This window comes from Otolemur garnettii, unplaced genomic scaffold (assembly GCF_000181295.1).
Source record: "Otolemur garnettii isolate 467f Iridium unplaced genomic scaffold, OtoGar3 scaffold00035, whole genome shotgun sequence".
Lineage (NCBI taxonomy): Eukaryota > Metazoa > Chordata > Mammalia > Primates > Galagidae > Otolemur > Otolemur garnettii.
The window spans coordinates 13639417-13662856 of NW_003852430.1; the positions used below are offsets into that span (position 1 = coordinate 13639417).

At 42.2% G+C, this 23440-nt stretch overlaps 1 protein-coding gene across 1 annotated transcript in view; it reads left to right on the forward strand.

Annotated features, from left to right (window-relative positions):
• The window catches only part of COL19A1 (collagen type XIX alpha 1 chain), a 306466-nt gene that overhangs the window by 218794 nt on the left and 64232 nt on the right, over window positions 1-23440 (forward strand). Inside the window, exons 17-26 of the mRNA XM_003789676.1 lie at window positions 7482-7523; window positions 13913-13975; window positions 16835-16870; window positions 18266-18301; window positions 18389-18442; window positions 19109-19162; window positions 20858-20911; window positions 21599-21688; window positions 22429-22473; window positions 22587-22664. Coding sequence (XP_003789724.1) covers window positions 7482-7523; window positions 13913-13975; window positions 16835-16870; window positions 18266-18301; window positions 18389-18442; window positions 19109-19162; window positions 20858-20911; window positions 21599-21688; window positions 22429-22473; window positions 22587-22664 — 552 coding nt within the window. The remainder of the gene's footprint in view (window positions 1-7481; window positions 7524-13912; window positions 13976-16834; window positions 16871-18265; window positions 18302-18388; window positions 18443-19108; window positions 19163-20857; window positions 20912-21598; window positions 21689-22428; window positions 22474-22586; window positions 22665-23440) is intronic.

Consider the following 23440-nt stretch of genomic DNA (forward strand, 5'->3'; position numbering starts at 1 on the left):
AAAAAAAAAAAAAAAAAAATTAGGTTTAACACAAGTAGAAAAAAAAAGTCAGCTGAACTATATGTACGTTTAATTGATGTAATGGCAGCTGTAATGACACCTACTGTTACCAAATATAAAATAGGATTTATCAAAAATGCTTCGAATAATGAGAGCAAGCTGGTTTGGATGTCACAGTGTCAGCTAGAAAAACTTAAGTAACATGCTATATTACTATTGCCCTTGGTATAAAATTTACCAAGTTGCTACTCAGCTCCTTAAGTATTTGCTATCTTTGCAAAACTTACACAGCTCACATCTTCAGGTCTCCCAACACTACTTGTATATATAGTTTATCTTGCTGATGAGTCCGTTTTTCCGTAAATGAAGATCTATGGAGCATTCATATTCTAGAGTCTAAAGTTGAGAATGGAAGTTGTTAAACTTTAAGGTTATATTTTTAAAAAGAAAAAAATAATGGGGGCCAACCAGCTCAGCCAAGTGGAGAGTCTTGCTAATAGAAATCCAATGCTTTGAACCCAGCTGTTAACTCACCTGAAAGAGATCCAGCTACCGTCGTTGCCATGACAGACCGGAAGCTCACAGGCCTTTACTCCACATGTGTTCTAAATGAGACTTCAGAGTTGAAGCAAGACTGGATAAAAGAGAGAGATGGCAGCTTTTATCCCAAATGATGCACTAAAACCATTAGTGGAAGATAACTTGCAAAATACTTTATTCTCCTTCCTTCTGAGATTGCTTAGAGCTTTTACACGGAGGTCCCACCAGGATGGATGGAGGAGGTGAGAGCCACCTCCCCAATTCCCCAGTACCCACACTGACCGATGTTTCTGTCTTGTAATCACCTCCTCCTCACCCTCAGCTTCGCAAAGGAAAAGGCCGATGTGCTATGATGAGCGAGATGCGTGTTTTCACTTGGCACTGTCCCCACCACCCACCACCCACCCCCATCTGTTTTTGATGCCGAGGCTCTTTCCTTTTGCAATTTGTTGCATGCCTGATGGTCTGGCTGTAGCAGACAAGCAGAGAGAAGAGGGGCCGGAGTGAAACTTTCCCAGAGTTTAAATAATGGACCATGTATTGAGACATATAAAGTGACACTCCAAGGTTAAAATAATCTTCCCTTCTAAATTGGCATTGATTTATGTGATGTCAGTGCTGGAGCCCTGGACCTCAGCCCTTCAACTCATAGCAGCTCCCATGGTCACGCAGCCTGGATTCTGCTGAAGCAGCTGCCCGTGGAAGGATGAGGGGGCAGAATACTCATATCCTTCCCCTCCCCATTCCAGACCACAAGGGCCCATTCTCTCAACCCTGGGATCCTTACTTGCCCTTGAGCTCCCGGGCAGGCATCGATCTTTTCCCCTACAATTTTCTTTATTTCACCCAGAGAGAGAGGCTCGGGCCTAAGAAACCATCTCCCCTCACAGCACACATTAAGAAGGAAGTGAGGAAGAAATAAAAAATTGAGGAATCGAGAGGTAGACTAAACACTGAGGTTAGAAAATCTGCATGTGTGTTTCTGTGTATTTTTGCAAACCCACTTGCAGACACAAAGGATAAAAGATACATTTCCCTCTCCATCTCGGAGGTAACTTGCAAAACAGCTGCCCCCATCCTGCAAGGTTGTTTGCAAAGAAGCAGCCGTGCTGAGCGGACTCTTCCCCTTAAGGAAAATCTGCCTGGGATCCAGCAAATGGCTCTTCACCGTTTCCAGCTCTGGGGGTTTTAATAAAAATTTGATAGGCTCTGTCAACTTCTAAAGCCATCAGAAATCCACAGTCCCTTACTACACTCTAGATGAGGGGGGATAAAAAACAACAGAATGTTATCTATGGAGGCCAAGTACTTGTGAATTTTACATTTGATACTGTTCTTTAAAACCCAGGGTAAAAACACACAGTTGCATTATCTTCTATCAGCACACTGGTCTTAGCTGCTGGAGATTGATGCTGTGCCTCCCAGCAAGCAGCTCTAGTGTTCATTTCTCCAAATTGTTGATCCACAAAAACCAATTTGCTGGCAAAATAATCTATTATTTCCTTTTATGTATTAAATCATAACTTCACTTTAATATCTGCAGACCGGAAAGGACAGAAACCCCTTATCCAAAATCAAATATTCAACTTCTTTCCAAGCAGTGAATTAAACCCCTCTCTCGCCCACATGCCCCAGGATCCACTGGCTCTGGGCAACATTGTGAACTTAGGCACAGACACCTGGAGTTTTAGATCTTGGTTTGATTATAGAGAGCTCCAAAATTCACCTGGGTCCTCCCTTTCATGGCCTACTACGCTTGAGGCTGGTGAATTGTGTGGTTGGTTGGTTGGTTTGGTTTGGCTGTTTTGCAAGTAGCTGAGAAGCTGGACTTTGAGCCAGCCTTAGGACTTAAACCCTGAAGTGAGCACAGCCTTCTTCAGCCACATATGGGTTTAACTTGCTATGGTTGCCACAAGAAAGTGTCACAGACTAAGTGCAGACGGCAGGAATGCATCAGGTCTCACACTTCTGCAGGTTGGAAGTCAGGATGAAGGTGTGGGCAGGGTCATCTCTCTCCAAAGGTACTAGGGAGGGGTGTGTTCCAAGCTCTCTCCTTGGCCATCTTCCCATGGTGGTCTCTCTCCATGCGTGTCCCTGGGTCACATTCCCTATGTATAAGGTAGTGATTTTCAAAAGGTATACCATGGCACGCTGGTGTGCCATGACATGATCATATGTGTGTGTGAAAATTTTTAAAGATCATTAATTAAAGTATTTTCAAAAGACGTTCAAAACACAGTAAATATATTATTTTTCTACTCTCTTTTTTTAATCAACATAATTTAAGTATGCTTCAGAAGTTTAACTATAGGTTCAAGTGTGCCGTGAGATAAAAAGGTTGAAGAACACTGGTCTAAGGACACAATCCTGTTGAATTAGGAGCCTACCCTACCATAACTGCCATGGCTCTGCTGCCAAATGAGTTCACATTCTCAAATACTGGGGGTTAGGACTTCAATATAGGAAGGAGCCTGGGGATACACAATTCAATGCATGAGGGGAATTTTCTGTCCTCTCATGCCCAGGATGTTATAGCACTTTCCCCAAGGGCTGAACTGGGGGATTCTTGTTATAGCACTTTCCCCTAGGGCTGAACTGGGGGATTCTTAATGACCCATGGCCTGGGAGGGAATTCATGTGCTTGGTTTCTTTTATTAATTACACTATGGGTTTGTTGACATTTATTTTGGGGGACCTAAGAATTTCCATCTCCTGTTCATACATGTCCAGGAACATTCCATTTTCCCAGAGAATACCCTTTCCCAGACAAGTAGAGTAGTAGCTGGAGTCTTTTCGCTTGCCTGATCATAGAACCCAATGTTTCATTTACCACTTCTCACAGAAAAAATAAGGGTAAGAGCTGACCTCTCAAAGTTCTTGAGATGGGTTAGCAGATTAGCACCCTCACAGCACAACCAGGACATATCACTATATGCATTTTTAATAAACACACTCAAAACTGTACAACTATTACATTTATTTGGAAGGGTTACAAGAATTCTTAACATGGCACCAAGGCACAAACTAACCTGTTAAAATTTGAATTGCATCGGAGACAGAACTATAGTTCCAGAAACGCAAAAATGGTGTCTTTTATTATTTCTGTAGTGCCAGATCATTTTCTGGTGCCATTTACTGAAAGAAAGTAAGGAGGAGATTCTCACATGTCCGTAACTAAATGCTACAGAATTTCAAGTTTAAATCTGCCTCAGATTAAACCCAAGATTAACCCCTTGGGTTATTATTGACCCAAAATAATTCCCTCCCAGTACCAGGGTCACCGAGGGGCCCTGATGAGATGGATTTCCTGAACTAGTTCACTGAATGAAGCAAACAGATGGCCCTCCCATAGGCAGTTCCTGGCCCTCTTGTTTTTCTAGATGTGAAAAACACCAGAATACCAAGATTTTAGAACAATAACATGTGTTGATAGAAAAAACAGCTAGAACAGCGTGAGTTGTTGAGGGGGACTTGGGTCTCACTAGAATTTGCTCCCACCAGAGGGAATTTAGGTACTTCTCTGCTCTGCCGTCCAGGAGCCTACAGTCTCCCAAGACAGGCCATTTCTGAGCAAGCCAGATCAGGGACTAAAGCATGTGCTAGCTTGCCCCAAAATGTCCAGGTGTAAACACAGTCAAGGAGAGATGTGACATTCTGTACACTCTGGTTGACACCATTGCCAACGTGACTAGTGATTTCAGAAAACCTCAAAAATTTGTGTTTCTGTTCAGATTGCATTCAAGCAACGTACCATTTTGCAATCAGTCATTCCTTACATATGTGTGTGTCTTAATTTCGTACTTCATTTTCAAATACTGTTTAACAGTTTATAACTCAGGATTTTTGTATACACAATTTTTATTTTCAATTTAGATATCATGGAACACATTTAATTTTAAAAAATGAGAGAATATCACAAGACCAATAATAACATCTTTTATAAGCTACTTATTTTTTATTGGAGCAGCACTCATAACATGGAGAGCACATTCAAAATATCAAAATATGGTCATGATGATCTGAATGGGTAGTTCTGAAAATTTTTGTTGTTTAAATGTTTCTATACATTTTAGTTTTTTTATTAACACATATATTTTTAATCAGAAAAGCAATATTAATGGGGAAAGTACATGAACTAGAATTATTGGCTTGTTCACTCAACAAGGATTTGCTGACTGCTCATCATGGCGGATTCAAATCCAGGTCATTACAGAGCTTAAATTTTAGTGCAAGAAATACAAACTGTTTTTATAACAAACATAAAAATAAAAATCTTAATATTACGATGGAAACATGCAATGTCCAGTGGAAGGAATGAGAAGGGAACATTTCTGGCATACATGGGGGAGACTTCCATCGACAGCATTTTAGAATAGTTGAGACCATAGGAATAACTAGTTGCTGGCCAGACAAGATGTGAGTGCACAGAGTGGTGATATGGGGGATTAGATGGGAAGGATCTTGGCTGATTTAAGGAGTTGAGAGAAGACAATTATGACTGGAACTTTGGAGGGGGAGAGTGGCCAAGATGATGATGGACAGGGAAATGAGTCTGGTCTGTGGGGCAGTTTGGTGGTTTGTTAAGGTTTTGAAGAATGGAGGTCAGAATGTCTCTTAAAGGTATCTCTGAGCTAGTGTAAAGAATATATGTGTCCAAGGAGAAAGACTGAGCCATATGAATAGATAGAAGACCAGTTAGGGAGCCCCTGCAGTAATCCTGGCAAGACATGATGGTAGCCTGCCTGGGCTGAAGGCAGCAGCGCAGGGAGAGGAGATTCGGGAGGACTGAGTCAGCCAGACTGGAAGACAGATCTCCCATGAGGACAGAGGAGGAGGCTGGTGTTCAGAGTGATCCCCAGACTGAAGGGTGAAGAGTTAGTTCTCTGAATGGGGAAGGAGACATTCACGTTTTCTTTCTTCCATTGATATTTTTCAATTGTAAAATGGCCTTGCTGCTGATTTTAACAAGATAAACTGAAGAGATACATTAGGAAGAAATTATCATTCTCTCACTTCTGAACTAAACAATGTTAACAGTAGGATGGAACTCTCATATCTTTTGCTCTCAAATGTGTATTTGTTGGGGTTTTTTCTTCGTTCAGTTTTGAATGAATAGGAATTGCCTGTAGAATTTACAAAGGAATAGATCAAGTAGAAAATAAAATGTATGGATCTAAACCTCAGAGGGGAGGCATATGCTGGATAGACAAATTCTCCTGTCTGGGTATAAATATTACCTGAGCCAGAGGGTGGATAAGAGTGCCGGGGAAAGTGTTGAGTCACAAAGGAAGAAAAGCTGGACAAAGCCCGAGGAAGCCAGCCTTTAACAGTAAGATGAGGGAGGAAGGAGCGAGGTCGGAGAGCGAGGAAGAAACCAAGAGGGGGGGGGTATTGGAAAGGCCAAGAATGGCAGTGTGGCCAAGAGATCAATTAATGAAGAGTCCGTTAGACTAAGCCACAAAGCTGTCATTAATAATATCAGAGAGCCACGTCAGTGGAGTGCCTGGGGCCAGGGCCAAGTCGCCATGAGCTTAGAAGCACATGGAAGATGAAGATGTGAGGTCACAGCAAAAAGTGCACCTGACAATGTTAAACAAGCAAGGAAGACATTATGGCAAAGACTGTTCCAGTAAGGAGGAGAGAGAGATCAGACTCATTCTGAGCTCAGCTCCGCTGGAACTAAGGGCCGGAGAGGCAAGGACAGAAGTGAAAGGGGAGCACAACCTGTCTGTGTTTGCTAATTGGCTTCACTCAAAGGAAAAGTAAACTTTCTTGTATCTTTGTGACATGAGGGACATTTACCATTGGGTAGAGCTGAAGTTAGGCTCCTACCCTCCCATAGGGGCTGGGAGGTAGAGGCCTTTCCTTTCTTGATTTACATTTTAAAGGGTTGGCTTCCAGGTCCTAGAGAAAGATATCTCTGCTTTATAAAACTAACAAGAGGGAGGCTTTAAAAAGATTTGCATCTCAAAGGGGTAGAGGAAGAATTTACAAAGATGGGTTTTTCTAAAGCAAGTGACTCAAGCAAAGGGAGGTCAGGGCCTGGAGTCAGGAAAGAAGCTGTCTGCAGTTTGTTCCAGCTGAGGGGAACTTTCAGCCCGTCTTGGTCAGTGGACGCAGAAAGCACTAGCTGCCCTTTTGAGAAAATAGGAGAGGAAAGAGAGAGCAGCTTGAGGGAAAAGTGTGCCCAGGCAACTGCGTGTTTTGTTTGGGTTAAGTTTGAAGAAGGTGGAATACATAGGCAGGCAGGCAGGCAGCGAGAAGGAGCGCTGTTAAAGAAATTGGCCAATTTCAGCTACATTGTGCTTGACTTTTCCAGATCGGCCAATTTCCCGTAATGGCGAAGGGTAACATTAACAAGGAAAACCCCCTAAGCAGGCTGGGGGCGTGGGAGTCAGAGAGCTCACGGAGGGACAGTTCAGCTACTGCAGCCAGGAGTCCACGTACAGGGGGTTGTAGCTAGAGTGGCAGGAATTTGAAGTAGCGCCCTGATTAACTCATATCGTTTCAACTTATTTAGAGGAAAAATCATTTGCTCAGGGAAAGCAGAGTCCAACATGGTGGTGTGAGACTAACAAGGGGGGATGCTTAGATGGGGAGAGAGGCCAACTGAGGCTGCCCAGTGGGGATGTGGAGCAGGGACAGCGTGTCCCCAGAGGTGTGATGTTTCTCCGTAAGTGATCTCCTGGGGAGTCACACAGACAGCGGGGGCACCACAGGTGCAGTTATTTCATGGACTATGTACCACATATTCCCCTCTTGCCACGTCCAAACACAGTACTTAACAGAAGGCGAGAGAGACCAAGATAGATGCAGAGGGACCCAGTCTCCACGAAAAGCTGCTGGATAGTTCTGACGCCTGACTACTGACGTTGTTGAAGATTGAATACATTTAAGATGAGCAGACCTTTTTATGTGCATTTTTATTTATTTTTACTTAGGCTAATGGTGAACACAGAGCTGGTGGCCTGAAAGGAGACAAGGTAATCAGAGTGACAAAGTGAATAACAGGCTGCAGCATTTTAGACTGACTTACACGTGCACAGGTCAGGGCCAGTCCCCTGCAGCAGGCAGGTGGGTCCTGCCCCAGGAGGCTGAGCAGCCTGCAGTAGTAGGCGGGAGACCCACCCGCCCTGCCCAGGCAGCAGTGTTGGAATCCACTGCGGAGGCAGCTCCCTGCCCCCACCCCGAGAGGGCTGCTGAGCTGCAGTTGGCTGCAAGGAAGGGAGGAACACCCCAGAGGACATAGCTGGGATAAGGGAAATGAGGTGAGGATGCAGATTTGCTTTATTATTAGAATGTCTTTCATGAATCCTGAAGGCAGCAAAAACAATCTGAAGACCCTTCAGTGAAGCCCTTTGGCAAAATGCCTGGGGCTCACTATTTGGGGTCTTCTTAAATTTCGAAACACAAACCCACACCACCTTTTTGGTGGGCGTTTATAATGTACAGTAGTGGTTCAACCAAATAATTATTTCTGAAGTTTTAACATTAAAACACCTGATCCATTTCCTTTGCATTCTCATTGTCACCATTCACAGGTTTAATTATACATGTATTAGCTGTGAAGATGACAGATTCGCTTGCCAACTCAAAAAAACCAGAATGAATGTCAGTGTGAATGTCGTCAGGGGGAAAACCCCAACACTCATTAAATCTACAGACAGAGATGAGTAGTTTTGAAAATACTCTAAAAGAATGTGGCCTGGGAATGCTACCTTCATTCACACACCCCATAAAATTTCTCTTGATTGACAGCAGGATATTTTGGAATGAATCCAAGAAAATATGACGTCTGTGGCTTATAAATCAGCACAAGGGATCCATTCAAAATATCGTACATCTGTCACCAGAAAATACAGCTAAAAGATACTCTCAAACAAAGAGCTTCTTATACATTGATGATCGGCAATGAAATTTTCTGCAAAATAAATAAATAAAATCTTGACTTTCTGAGAAAGACATCCAAAAATTTACTGTACAGCAATGATAAGTCATTTATGTGTCTTGTATTTTCCTGCTAGTATTTTAGCGTTCTTTCTTGTAATCCAATAGCTTCCAGACACCATACGCCACCAGAGCAAACACTTTACATTTTAAGAAATTACTAGTGGACACATGCAGGCTAAGGAGAAAAAAAAAAAAGACCAAAAAAAAAAAGCCACAAAACTTGTCACACAGGACAGCTGAGCAAAAAAGAGAGACGTGACACTTTGAAGGCATTTAAATGATGATTCATTTCTTGAAGCAAACAGCTGGCTTCTGTTTTGCTCTGTTCATTAGGAAACACATGTTACTTAGGAATTCTTAAGACCTCACTGATGAGAAATTTGATTCTGCAAAACAGGTGTATTTCAAACTCTAAGGACCTTTTTTTTATTGCTCAAAATCTTTTCTAATTGCTTCAGAATCTTAAGTGGAATTAGAAAAATCCAGTGGTATTGCTGTTCCCTCCCCTCCCTCTAAGAAATAGTCTGGAAGAGTCTACAAGGAAAACTTCAGTACCTGATCTAAACCTACATATGAAAGCATTCTTTTTAATTATAATCAACAGGGAGAGACTCTTCCATAAAGTAAACTTAACAACATAAGCATAGCAGTTGATAAAGAGCAAAATCAACTCTACCTATACCTGGCCAAATCAGTACATTCACTGTTAAACCTGTAACATTGTTCGTGGATCACCATGGTGAAAATGTAAAGCTCCTTCAAGCTGCTCTCACAGACCTCTGCTTGCGCTGGGGTAGACCCCATTAGTTCTGCCTGCACATCGGAATTACCTGGAGAGCTTTTAGAAAATTCTTGGGCCTATTTCCCATAGAGACTCTGATCTGGGGGCCAGTCTTTCAGGTAATTCTAACAGGCATTCAGGGTTGAGGACAACAGAGTGGTGGAAACAGCGTGTGTGTTAGGACAAAAAGTTGAGTGTGCCATTATCAGCGAGGTCACCTTGGGAAAGTCACTTCATTTCACTAAGCCTCAGTTTTCCCACCTATACAATGGGCATAATTGTATCTACACAAAGAGGTGATGAGACGATTTAAACCAAATGAGGTGAATTTACTCATTAACAGTCGCAACACCTGACACATATTCAGCCTCCCTACAGCCTTGACCTTTGCACTCACCCACCTGAAACTTTCTTTCCTCTTACAAGGGCTCCACAGCTCTGTTGAGCATTCGTTGTGACCATTCTTAGCACCTGGTCTTGCTCATCTTTGCATCTCCCACCATAATTTGGACAGAGAAGGGACTCAATTTGTGTTGTAGAACAAAAGATTTAACCAAGAGTATAATTAAACACATAAATGATTTGTAATTGCTGTATAATACGCTACTTCTCAATGCACTGAGTGGCAACATAGAATTACAGAAACAGCCTGCCATTTGGAGCCCAACATCACGATGACGCTCTAGGACAAGTGTGGACAGCACTGCAACATGCACACAAATCACTCCTGTTCACCAGCCACGGCCAGTGTTGGGAACGCTGAGATGCAGGGACCACTACTGAGGAACATGACTGGCTGTACGCAGTCAATAGCAATGGAACCACCCACTGTCCAGTCTACCAATATTGAAACAGGGACGACCGCTCCTCTGTAGCTCTCCTGGGACCAAGGGGCTATGGTAAAGGGATAATGTATTTTCAAGTTGCTTGAGACGATGTGCTGCTTAATAAAGACAGTGGAGCTGGGTAGCAGAATATCTAAGGACTTTCGAGAAAATAGCAGATGTTTTCTAGGGCAGACCTTCGGGGGGAAAGATGGAATCTCAGTGCACCAGGCCTTTCAAACAGCATTGACAGTGTCAAACTGAAGGACAGTTTTCCTGATGCTCAGTAAATTAATCACTTGTCTTTCAACTCATATCCACAGTAATAAATCACTGAACATCCATTTTAAATATTAAAAACCCAACACCCTATGTGTCTGAGATTCAGGTATAAAATACTTTTGTTTGCAGAATTTTATATGAAGGAAGAGGTCCCTAAGATTTCCTCCCAGCTCAGTGTCACCCAAGGACCACCCAGGGAGATGGACTACAACCTTCCTTGGGTCCTCCTTCTATATTTTAATGGAGACCTGTTTACAAATCAGTCTATATTCAACTATATAGCAGCTATGAATATAATCAGTCTTTCCCCCCTCTGTGTGCATTCTCCTTCCCTCTGCTCCTGATATCGGAAAGACTTCTATAAGCATTCCTAGATCCCGTCCCTGCATTCTACTTTTAGTTTCTTAGCTGTGTCTAATTGCCAGGAGTATTTTTCCCTATCATTTATGCAGCGCAGACTTTAGGCCCCACTGGATGGGATGCTTATAGAGGCCAATTTGATCATTTCCTCTGCCAAACTAGCAAAGATTGGACCTTTAAATGTCTTCACCAACTTTTCCCTCTCCTCACTTTGAATATCATTTACTATCTGTAGGGGAAAGTGGCTTCTACAGTATGGCAAGTACAAGACTGATCATATACAAGATGATCAGATGCTGGGAAAAACAATGTTTATGCATTTTACTCTGTATTGGGGGGGACCAAATATTCAGCACACTAAATTTTAAATTTCATGGATATACTTTATAGATTATATTAAATATTTAACTTTCTTGTGTGGGGTGGTCTCTCTGTGCTGCCCAGGCTGGTCTCAAACTCCTGGGCTCCACTAATCCTTTTGTTTCAGTCTCCTAAGTAGCTGGGATTACAGGTGCCTGTCACCATGTCTGGCTAAATGTTTAAAATTAGAATGTGATTAAGGTTTGAGAATTTTTTTAAAAGCTAGGAATACTGTGTTATGTGGACATAGCAGAAATTATGCACTGGGCACACAGATGACAGAACTTTGTGAAACACCGCTCTAGAATTTGCATACAAACCACCCTGCAAGTGGGCTTCTTACCCATTTGGTTCCCTGGCTCTCCCAAGGAGCCTTAATTGTGCTGGCTGAAAGCCTGATTGTATACAAAGTTAGCCCTGAGGTGAGCAGGAAACAGTTTTCCTGCTATCTACCCTCACAACACACAATACATCTGTGACCAAATGCATGGGAATTTTCACACACCAAGCAATCAGCTCAGCAGCAGACACTAGCTGGGCATCCTCTCGTTCAGTTCCATCCTGAAACTATCTACCTGGAGGTAGCATCAGGTCCCATAGGTTGATGGCTCAGGCCCACATGCCTGCCCTCCACTTCAAATGCGTAGCACAAGCTTCAAGTTGTTTTACTTATACTTCTGACAACCAGCTGTAAGTTAGAGATTCCACAAACCCTCCCCCCCTTGACTTTGACTAATTTGTTACAGCAGCTCACAGAGTTCAGGGAAACAGATATACCAGTTTACTACAAAGGATATTACAAAAGACACAGATGAGGGCATGCACAGGGCAGGTGCAGAGAGGAAGGCGGGTGGGGCTTGCATCCCCTCTCTGGGTGAACCACGCCCCTGGAACCTCCATGTGCTCCACTATCTGGAACCTTTCCAAAACCCAGCCCTTTGGGGTTTTATGGAAGCTTTGTCTTGTAAGCATGATTGATAAAATCATTTGTCATTGGGGACCAACTTACCCTCCTGCCCTTCTATCCTCTCTTGAGGTCAGGGGCTGGGGCTGAAAAGTCTAATCTAACCTGGGTCTTTTTTTTTTTTTTTTTGACCAACCTCATCCTGAAGCTACCGGAGGGCTCACAGCCCCAGTAACGTGTCCACAGAAGGACGCCTTACTTTGGAGACTCCACGGATTTTAGAAATTGTACACCAGGAAGCTGGGACGAAGACCAAATACCTATTTTACGATAGTTCATGAAATGTTAAAATTTTAATAAAATCAAGATTTAATTTTACCAAACTTATTCCACAAATCTAGAAGACTGAGTAATAAAAACATGATCTTGTCTATCCATTATGCAAAATTTCTAGATTTGGAGAAATAAGCCAAAGATTTGAGGACTGCAGTGAGTTTGTACTTGAAGCACTTGTGGGTAGACTGCTGTTTGAGGCTTCAAACTAAACAGACAGGCACATCCACACAAGGGGGCAGGATTGGAGATATTCATTGCAGCCCCATTTATAATGGAGAGGAGCCAGATGCAACCCAAGCGCCCAGCAGTGGGACTGGGCTGGGCCTGGCACAGCAGTACCTGGAATGTTACCCAGCAGTTACAACGAATGAACTGGATCACACGCACCCCTAGGGATGGATATTCAAAACAGTATCAAGTGAAAAAAAAAAAGGTCACAGAATGTTATACACAAAATAAAACTCTTTATAGAATAAGCTTTAAAATGTTCAAAATACTATCTTGTTTATGATTCTGCATATGCAGCCAAAGTATAAAACTAAGCACTGAAAGATAAAAACTGAATTCATGAGAATGGCTCCCACTGGGACGGGAGTAGAGAATAACAGAGGGGAGTTCTTCTTTGACTGGAATTATTTTTATTTCTTTCATTTTGGGTGCCTGGTACACGAAGATTTGGTATAGTCCATGTTTTCTGCATGTATTATTTCAAAGTTAAAAAAATGGGCAGATGGGCAAGAAAGATTTATATCCAGAAATATAATGGCAAACATTTTGAAAAAATACTCTTGAGGGTGGAGAAAAACCTCAGCATTGTGTATCTTTGGGGGGCTGCTTTTAAGAATTATGTGGTTATTCGAGAATCTTGGTAAACACTAAAAGAAGGCTCGAGGCTGGGCCTGCTCTGAAGTCTGATTAGTGATCTGAGTCCTTCCCACAAGTATTACCTCACAAGTGGTATTTTCTGAAAATATACTTTTTATATGTCACATACAAATCCCTCTTCAAGATTTTTTGATGAGGACTTCTTAGATATTTCTAAGCTGCTGCTGTCAGCACATCTACAAGAATACCTTCTTTGTCTACAGCCGAATGTCTGAGCAGCAATTTAAGTGCTGGAACTAGCTGGCAGACTCATTCTTCTTCCTATAACGACTAACTCCTCGCACCCCAAGAAAGAAAGAAGTGTCTGAAATGAAACAGATTATTGTGTCAGTTAAATAATCTGATGTCTTTGGGATCCCCCCAAATTTATATTTTTTTGGTATACCAGAACAAAATTATAATTTTTTTCTTCTCTCGATGTTCTTTCCTTGAAAAATAATTCACTTTGTTTCACACGAATGTTAAACATCACAGTGAAATATTGGATTTCTCAAAGGCATAAAAGCATTGTGAAGTGTTGACAAACACGTGATTATGTATAAAGCCTAACGAGATTCAGAACTCAAGGGTGTCTCTCGGTGCTAATGGGGAAACCCCACGTGCAGGAGGAGGGCAGAGCAGGGCTCAGTCGGCAGTGACAGTCACAACAGGACCCTCTAACCAACCTCCTCTCCGGCTTTTCCTTGAAAGGGTGAAACTGGACTGCCAGGATTTCCAGGGTCTGTTGGTCCTAAAGGACAAAAAGGAGAACCCGTAAGTATTTTAGCCCCGCGGAGTAGACAAAGACTATCCGAAAAATTGGATTAAAGTATTTTTTTAAGTCAACCCCAAATGCACGTACTTTGGTTGACCATGTTATGACGAAAAACTATAAATCCAATCTTCAAGGAAGTATAAGCTATGCCAGCTGGGGCTCACTATCGAGTCTCTAGAAACTGACTCCTGGTTGGTTTTATCTGGATTGGTTTGGTTTTTTAATAACCAATTACTTTAGCCAAGGTGGCTTTCAAGCCTCAGAGTGGCTCTGAACGAGCAGTGACATGAGCGGTGCGACATAAACAGAAGTGCCCAGTGATAGAAGAATGTGGCTGGCTCGCCTATCCCACTAGCATCATCATCTATCTTAAGAGAGAGGTTTTTTTTAAGAACTAAAACTGAAAAGCAACAATATAAATAAAGCCCTGATCTAGTGTACAGACATTTAACCAATAGTAGAGGACTGAGTTGTTGCATAGATTTGGGGCACACAACTGTCCTTCCATATTCATGGGGAATTGGTTCCAGGACCCTTGCAGATAATCAAACTCACAGACGCTCAAGTCCCTTGTATAATAATGGTATAATATTTGCATATCTTCTACACATAACCTCCTGTGCACTTTAAATCGTCTCTAGATTACTTAGAATACCCAGTACAATGTGCAGGAGCCTATCAAGGCTAACCACTATGGAAATAGCTGTTATACTGTTGTTTTGTTTAAATTGTATTTTGTTATCATTGAATTGTCCCTCTTTGTCATATATTTTTGATCCTGGGGAGGTTGAATCTGCAGACGCAGAACCTGCAGATATGGGCAGCCATCTGTATTCAGAATAGGCTGTTATGTGAAGTAAAAATTACCCTGAAATTTCTGCAGCTTATCACAAAAAAGGTTCTCTCATGCTGAACTCTGTGAGGTTCATTGGGGAAGGTGGGTGTTCCGCTCCACACTGTCCCCAGTTGCCAGGCTGATTACCATCATATAGCTATGCCCTCTGGTATGCACAACCGTCTCGGTCACCACTGCAGGGGAAGTGGGACCGCAGATCTATAAACGGGCTTTCCACAGTCTCAGCCTGCAAGTCCAGCTTGTCACTTCCACTCACATTGCCATTCTAGCTATGCGGCCCCGCAGAATTGCAGTGCAGCTGAGAAACCCAGAGGAAAAGATGAGCCCCGAAGACAGAGGACATGAGGGCGACAGCCCAGGCTCTAAGTTATTTATCTCCCTCGTGAGTGATTTATTCCAGAGAATAGTGGTCCCTAAGAGGACTTTTGAGAGTGGCAATATCTATCCTAAGTGTCCCCACACCTTCTCAAGACTTATATATGCAAAAGAAAAAATTAATTTATGGTTTCCATCTTATCAAGAACCTCTATCAATCCACTCAGTTCAAATAATAAATAAATCAAAGTGTAAAGCAAATCAGACAGACTAAATAAGCAAAGCCTGGAACTGAGGTCAGGCTGAACCTAAGGCAACTATACAGCTTCCCTGCGCTCCAGTCTCCTCATCTGTGAGTGAGTTACCAACAACACGTGAGGCTCAACTACATCAGTGTATCTCTGTAAAGTGATCAGAACCACACTTGATACATGGTAAGAATTCAGTGTTCACTGTTGCTGTTTTCTGCATGATTTTAAATTCTCTAAGAAACATTGATGAGGTACCAGCAATGGGGAGGTCTATGTGAGACACCAGAGATGCTGTTATAGTCGAGATGACTTATATGCCCACACTCAAGAGTTGGGATAGCCAAGAGATACACGAAACATAGAGCAGGATGAGTGCTACCTTAGGAAAATGGAAGGGGCCGTGACAACTCAAGAGTTACTGGGGCTTCTGGAGTTTTTTTCCTCATCCTTACAATGGAACAACAATAGTTTTCGCAGTGTTGAAATGAACTCATGTGTATGTGACTTCAAGGTCAGAAACTTGGACAATGAAGCCTGTGTGTGCAGATAGGCGGGCACGTCTGTCTGTGTCTTTCTGTCTGTCTGTAGCAAGCCTGGCTTATGGTAATAGTAACACAGTGACAATTACGAGAGTGTTGGTTAATAGGAGGTAGCCGAGGTAGCCGCTCAAAGCTCGTCTCCCCCAGGATCTTCCTACCAAGCCCAACAAGAACCTCTATCAATTCCACATACTTGTACAGCACTGTTAGTTACCTAGTCATTAACTCCTTCAGACCATGCTCATTAAAATTTAAAAAGTATCTCAAAAATAATGATTTTCTACATTTGAGCATACAATTAACCAAGTGGAAGAACCCAAATGATTGTTTTTCCATGTAACACCTCTTGCCATCACACCCAGTCCGACTCCCATCACAGGTATGTTTGACCATCTTCTATTCAGCAGTTCTCAACCTGTGGGTCACAACCCCTTTATAACAATGAAAATACATCCTGCATGTCAGATATTTACATTACAATTCATAACAGTAGCAAAATCACCGTTATGAAGTAGCAACCAAAATGACTTTACGGTTGGGGGTCAGCACAACATGAGGAACTGTATTAAAGGGCCACAACAGTAGGAAGGTTGAGAACCACTGTGTGAAACAGGCAATAGAAAGCCTTGGACTTGGGCAGGATTCCAAAGGGATTCTCTACATAGTATTAGAATGATTAACTCGCTGTTCATTTGGGAATAGAAAGGAGCGTTAAGAATAATCCTCATATGCCTCCGTTAAGGGGCCGAGGCGGACTGCGTGATGTTCCGGATCATTTGAGAGGCCTGTTTGCCATGGAGGTCTGAGTTTGGCCTGCAGGATTTATCCACACCCAGATTTGGAGAGTTTATTTCTAAAAGTGTTTATGATTGATTTTGCTTTCTACCCATTTTCCAGGGGGAACCTTTTACAAAAGGTGAAAAGGGAGATCGAGTAAGTAGATGTTACATCAGCATCTTGGGTTTTCTGCTGCACTGATTCTTTCCTGCTGACTTCTGATAGGTTTACTTTGGTGTCTGATGCATTTGATTAAATACGCTCTGTGGGCATTTTAATTTTTCCTCTGTGATCTTTTATTCTTTAATTTTGATAAATGAGAAATTTTAAACCTTGTTAAGTGTTACCATGAGAGGATACTTTAACATGTGGTTTGGATTTTATGTATTTCCTGTACCCAATTACTAGCAGGGTTCAGTATACATGTTAGAAAGGACATCCACATAGGATATCTAAAATACAAAATTAAAGTAAAAGGTATAGTTTTTACCCAAAAATCCTGTTAATGGCACAGATTGGAATTATCAGACTAATAAGTCATAGAAAAGAAAAGCAAATTAATTATAGCCAGTATTGTCCCATATTGTATAACCCTATATTTTCTGGGGGTTTTTTTCATTAAGTACATGTACCTGATAACGAATTACCAATATGTATTACCTTAAATTCTTTTTTTTTTTTTTAAGATAGGGTCTCACTGTGTCACCCAGGCTGGAGGACAATGTCATCATCACAGCTCACTGCAGCCTCCAACTGCTGGGCTTAGGCAATTCTCCTGCCTCAGCCTCCCAAGTAGCTGGGCCTGCAGGCAGGCACCTCCACGCCTGGCTAATTTTTCTTTTCTTTTCTTTTTTTTTTTTTTTTTTTTGAGATAGAGCCTCAAGCTGTCCCCCTGGGTAGAGTACTGTGGCATCACAGCTCACAGCAACCTCCAACTCCTGGGCTCAAGCAAGTCTCCTGCCTCTGCCTCCCAAGTAGCTGGGACTACAGGTGCCCACCACAATGCCTGGCTATTTTTTGGTTGCAGCCATCATTGTTGTTTGGTGGGCCCAGGCTGGATTCAAACCTGCCACCTTAGGTGTATATGGCTGGCACCTTAGCCACTTGAGCCACAAGTGCTGAGCCAATTTTTCTATTTTTTGTAAAGATGGGGTCTTGCTCTTGACCAGTTAGCATATTACCTTAAATTCTATTCTCTCCTATTTCTCCTCTAAAATTTTAATTCTCTAGGACATGTAATAGTTAGTGGCAAATTATAATGATGTCAGCTATGTAGAGAATGCATTGATTGCTAATAGAATATTCGCACAATGTCAAAAGTGACATTGAGAGGGAAAAGCTATTATAAAGAAGAAAGAATAAATTACTATTTATGTATTGGCAATAAGCATTTTGTCATGTTTTAGAACAAACCTTCCTTGATTTCATTACCTCTTCCATAATTTTCCCCTCTATTCTACATTAACTTGCATAAGTTGAGTTAAAGCATCAGAGATTTCCATCTCTATCTGAATTTAAGTATTACCCACGTAGTGATTCTTTTATTTACAGGGAGAACCTGGGATGATAGGCTCTCAAGGAACAAAGGTAATCTGGCATTCTTCAATTGCATCTCTAATCTTGCTGAGATGATGAAAACTAAAGTAACATTTAACTTTTCATCCATGTGTTTAGGGTGAACCTGGAGACCCTGGTCCCCCTGGCTTTACAGGAAGCCCAGGACTAAAGGTATAGAAGAAATAACTGAGATCAATTAGGCAATAATTTGGGAATTATTGTCATTTTGTGCAAAACAATCCACTTTCTTCACAAATGTTCTTAAGGACTTTATCCTGTTACCATGGTGATTTCCCCCATTGGCCACATTTATTACACACACAGTCACTGGGCCTTTTGGTTCACAAGAGGATTTTTAAATTCTTTTTCAGAGCATATTCACAATAGCATCCCTAAAAGCTTTAAAAGTAAACAATGCGAACTAAATTTATGATCCTGAGCTATATTCTTAAAAGGAACAGGATTCAAAATTCAGTTTCTAAGCTCAATTATTCAACCCTGAGATGCTTGAGTTTCCCACGTGAGATTCTACAGGAGTTCCCTAAGAAAGAGTAGCTTTGGGGAAGTGCAGGAGAGATTAATGTAGTGTGCTGCTGGCCTGTGGGTGAGGCAAGGTATCCTGTCACCACCTGCTGTGGAGAACAGATCCATTAAGTAAAAACATCCAGAAACTATCTTGGTAAGCCCAAAGCACATTCAAGTGTCAATACAGAGCAATATGGATGGTGGAAGTTCATCCTTCTAAAGATAAAGGCTACACCATGTTTTACAGATATTCAGGTATAATTTATTTCTTTATCAAAGTTTTTAAAAAGTACATGTCACCTTTTATTTTAGGGTCAGCAAGGACCTGCAGGCTCCATGGGCCCCAGAGGACCACCAGGAGATGTCGTATGTATAATATCTTTTTTTTTTTTTTTGGGACAGAGTCTCACTGTGTCACCTGTGGTAGAGTGCTATGGCATCACAGCTCACAGCAACCTCAAACTCTTGGGCTTAAACGATTATCTTGCCTCAGCCTCCCAAGTAGCTGGGACTACAGGCGCCCGCCACAATACCTGGCTATTTTTCTATTGCAATTGTCATTGTTGTTTAGCTGGCCCAGGCTGGGTTCAAACCTACCAGCCTTAGTGTATGTGGCTGGCATCATAATCACTATTCTGTGGGCCCTGAGCCTGTATAATAATACCTTTGATATTTTTAAATGAAATTAAGAAAAAGACATGTTTTAAAGAATGTCAACAACTATCAAGTGACTGAGTTATGCCACATTAAGACAGGGGTCGTGTCTACCACTAAAGCTAATAACACCTCAGGTCAGGGGTTATTGGGTAGACTGTTCCCTTCACAAATTCATGTGAGATCCTTTTAAGTATCATTAGCCTAACTTGGCTTTGGAAGTGTAGTTAACTAAATTATCACTTTGGACATGCTTATCAGGGGTGTGCTAGCAGTGGAGGGGATGGGAGACGTCCAGTAAGGAAAACCAAGAGAGAAAGCAAGCAGTTCCAGGATGTGTGGCTTTTGGTTCCAATAACTGTCTAAAGGAGACACTTCCAAAGCTTCTGTTGTTTTCTAGTGAGAGCCTTCCAAAACAACCCAGAGTCTGCATTACAGCCTTATTTTCAGTGGACTCACAGTACACTCTCCTTCTCACACACACACTCTCATACCCTCTAAATGCACTTTTCTATCCATTATCCAGCTCAGCTTTCTGTCCTCTGGACAACCTCCCTAGCCTTCCACAACTGGGGAGGTGAGAGGTCTCCATAAATTCACACTTGAGCAAAGGGAGAGAAATCTTTGGCCATAACTTCTTAGAGACTGATCCCTATCTGACCACAATGAGAGTTTTTTCCAGGCAGCTTCTAGAACAGTGGTTCTCAACCTTCCTGATGCCGTGACCCTTTAATACGGTTCCTATCAGTCACAGCCCACAGGTTGAGAACCGCTGTTCTAGAATCTGTCCCTTCTTCATGCCCCAGGAGCAGCCCCAGACCTCTTACTTTGTTCTTCATGTTCACGGCCTGAGCCTCCAGGGCTCCACTGGTCAGCATGCATCTTCTGGTGCTTTGAACATCCAGTTTATAGAGCCAAGCTTTTCAACACACCCCCCCCCAGGTCAGTTCCTGGACCACTACAACTGAGCCTCATGTAGAGATCCGATGAAAAGGGGGAAAATCCTAGTGGCCCAGGTGGAGCCACAAGAAGCTCAAATACTGAGAAAAAGGAACAAAATAAAAAAGGAAAGAGCTACTGTTTTCAAAACATATGTAGTCAAAACATATTTTTCTTAGTTATCCTATTGCCCTAAGTCATGATTTGATGCCAGCGGCCACCATCCTTTCTCAATGATGTGGGTGAGACATTGAGTCCGATTCACCTTTAGTTTCTTTCCCGTTACATCCAGGTGGCTGCACTTGGAACAACAAGCCACATATTTTCACTAATTTTTTCACTGTCTAAGAGGCCAAAATCAATTATCCCTATGTTAAAATTCTGTTCTCTTGACCAAGATTCATGGATAGAAACATTATCATAATGAGATGTGATAATTGTTCTTTCCCATTAATTCCCAATTTCCAGGGATTGCCGGGAGAACATGGTATCCCAGGAAAACAAGGCATTAAAGGAGAAAAGGTACAGTTATGTTGTGTTGACCTTGTATGTTAAGTAGGTCGGAGGAAGAGACCCAGGATGGTAACAGCCTGAGAAGAGTGAAGGACTTCTGAGGTTGTGTGTGGATCTGAGACGTTCACACAGCCCGCAGTGTGGATGGCCCTCCCTGGAGTGGGGCATTGTGCAGCCCTGGTTCTGGACACAGAAATGCCTTGTGACAAAATGAACTGACACAGAGATGAACATGGTCAGGTCAGGACTCGGAAAGTCTGTTTCAAACTCAGCTACCAACTCTAGCCCAGATCTCAGAAGTCTTGTAATATTTCAGAGTTGCCTCCTGGTGTCTGTGTAAAAATAGTTTATTAACATTAAACCGTTATTGAGGAATGACTTAAGGAAAATGTAAAGATTCTCTAGAGATCGTTATGAATAGATATGCCCTTTTGTGCATACATGTATACACATGCATATAGTTCATGATATGGCTAAACTCATTGTAACATAACTTACTACAAAATCAAACTGCATTTAAGATAACCAGAACAGGGCCTGGCCAGAATACAGCACTCAATAAGTATTGGGGCATGAATGAGCGAGCGAATGAAATTGACTGGCTATGGTAACAACTTGGACCATGGAAACTGCTCCCTCCCCACTTCCCTCAGTGAACCTGAAAACAAAGTAAGAGTCTCACCTTGTTTTCCTCAGGGAGATCCAGGTGGGATCATCGGCCCTCCGGGGCTTCCAGGTCCAAAAGGTGAGGCTGGTCCTCCAGGGAAGAGCCTGCCAGGGGAACCAGTAAGTCCCAGCCCTTTCACTAATGTATTTTTTAAGTTAATTATTCACTACCTCTGGGTGCCCAGTCTCAAATCATTAAGTGTCGGATTAAGTTTAGGTCTATAAAAAAAAATACTCATCTTATTCTTTAGATTCTTTGCAATTTTCATGCAACCAATGGACTTGCTCCTGAACAAAGATGCACATACAAACAACATTTTGCATGTGACGTTGAGAGAGAGATAAGCTGGATTTTTTAGGGATCTAGGGACTCCAGTGAGGTAGACTGCTTTTAAACCATAAACCTTCCTAGGGCACCATCTTAAACAGAAAAACTGCATGAAATTTCCCCTCCAGGGGCTCTGCAGCTATCACCGTAGGCTGTCATTTACAGAGAATGTCCTTGAGACCCAGACGGTTTCCAGAACATAGAGAACTGGGTCCCTGGACAATCTGAATCACGACTCTGCCTGGTTTCACGTGCCTTTTCCCTCATCCCCTTTGAAATTTCTATGTTAGTCAATAATAGCTCTTCATGTCAAACGCCTCTGTTTTAGATTAAAACAGTTATTTTAAAGTAACTATGCACAATCTCTAACACTCTGGTATTTATATTCCCTGTTGCTTATTCTTCTGCGGAAAAAGGTTTATAGGAGTATTACAGTGAAGAGCAATGAAACTTATTATTGAGCTATGACCTCTAAGGTGTTTTAAGCCTGCTACAAAAAAAGCTGTACTGATCTTTGTTTTCTCTCCCTTAGGGATTAGATGGAAATCCTGGAGCACCTGGTCCACGTGGGCCAAAGGTAAACATACTATAGCTAATTTTAAAAGTATTAATCATTAACAGCATATTATCAGGAAAAAAAACATCCGTGTGTCTTAAGCCTTGCACTAACAGAAGCATTTCGTTCCGCAGGGAGAAAGAGGTCTGCCAGGTGTTCACGGCTCCCCAGGTGACACAGGCCCGCCGGGGATAGGTATTCCTGGCCGAACAGTAAGTGACATGCAGTGGAGTCCTTGAAAGCTTGTTGACTCCAAGATTGTGAAACAAATTCCAGTGATGAAATTTAACAAGGTAGAAAAGCTAGATAGGTCAGAAGAGGAACTGCAAAGAACTACTCCCCAGAAGGGATGAATGGACGTTGAAATTGTACCACTGACCCCAGACAGAGAGAGCACTCACAGATGCTGGTCACACACGCTGAGCACGGATTAGAAGCAGCCATTTCACCCTCTCTACCTCTGTTCTATATATTTAAAGCACAAATGCATGTTTGTAAGATGAGACAACCTAATGTTAGAATTTTAAATTACTGTTTATTTTTAATTGAAAACAAGAGGTTAATATTCAAAGTCTATCGGGTACATATAAGCGAAATGATACCAAAAAGCTATAAGTAATACCTTACAGAATAGGGAAGGTATTTTTATTGGTGAAAACAAATAACTTTTTAGATGAATGTTAACTATAAGGACAGAGCCCAGCACTACGCCCAATAAGAGGACTGTGATATACACAGCGGCTGACCGAATAAGAATAAAAGATAAAATTTTTATTTACTATGAAAGTAACATTAAAACCTTTGGAACAGGGAGGCGCCTGTGGCTCAGTGAGTAGGGCACCGGCCCCATATACCGAGGGTGGCGGGTTCAAACCCAGCCCCGGCCAAACTGCAACAAAAAATAGCCGGGCGTTATGGCGGGTGCCTGTAGTCCCAGCTACTTGGGAGGCTAAGGCAGAAGAATCGCCTAAGCCCAGGAGTTGGAGGT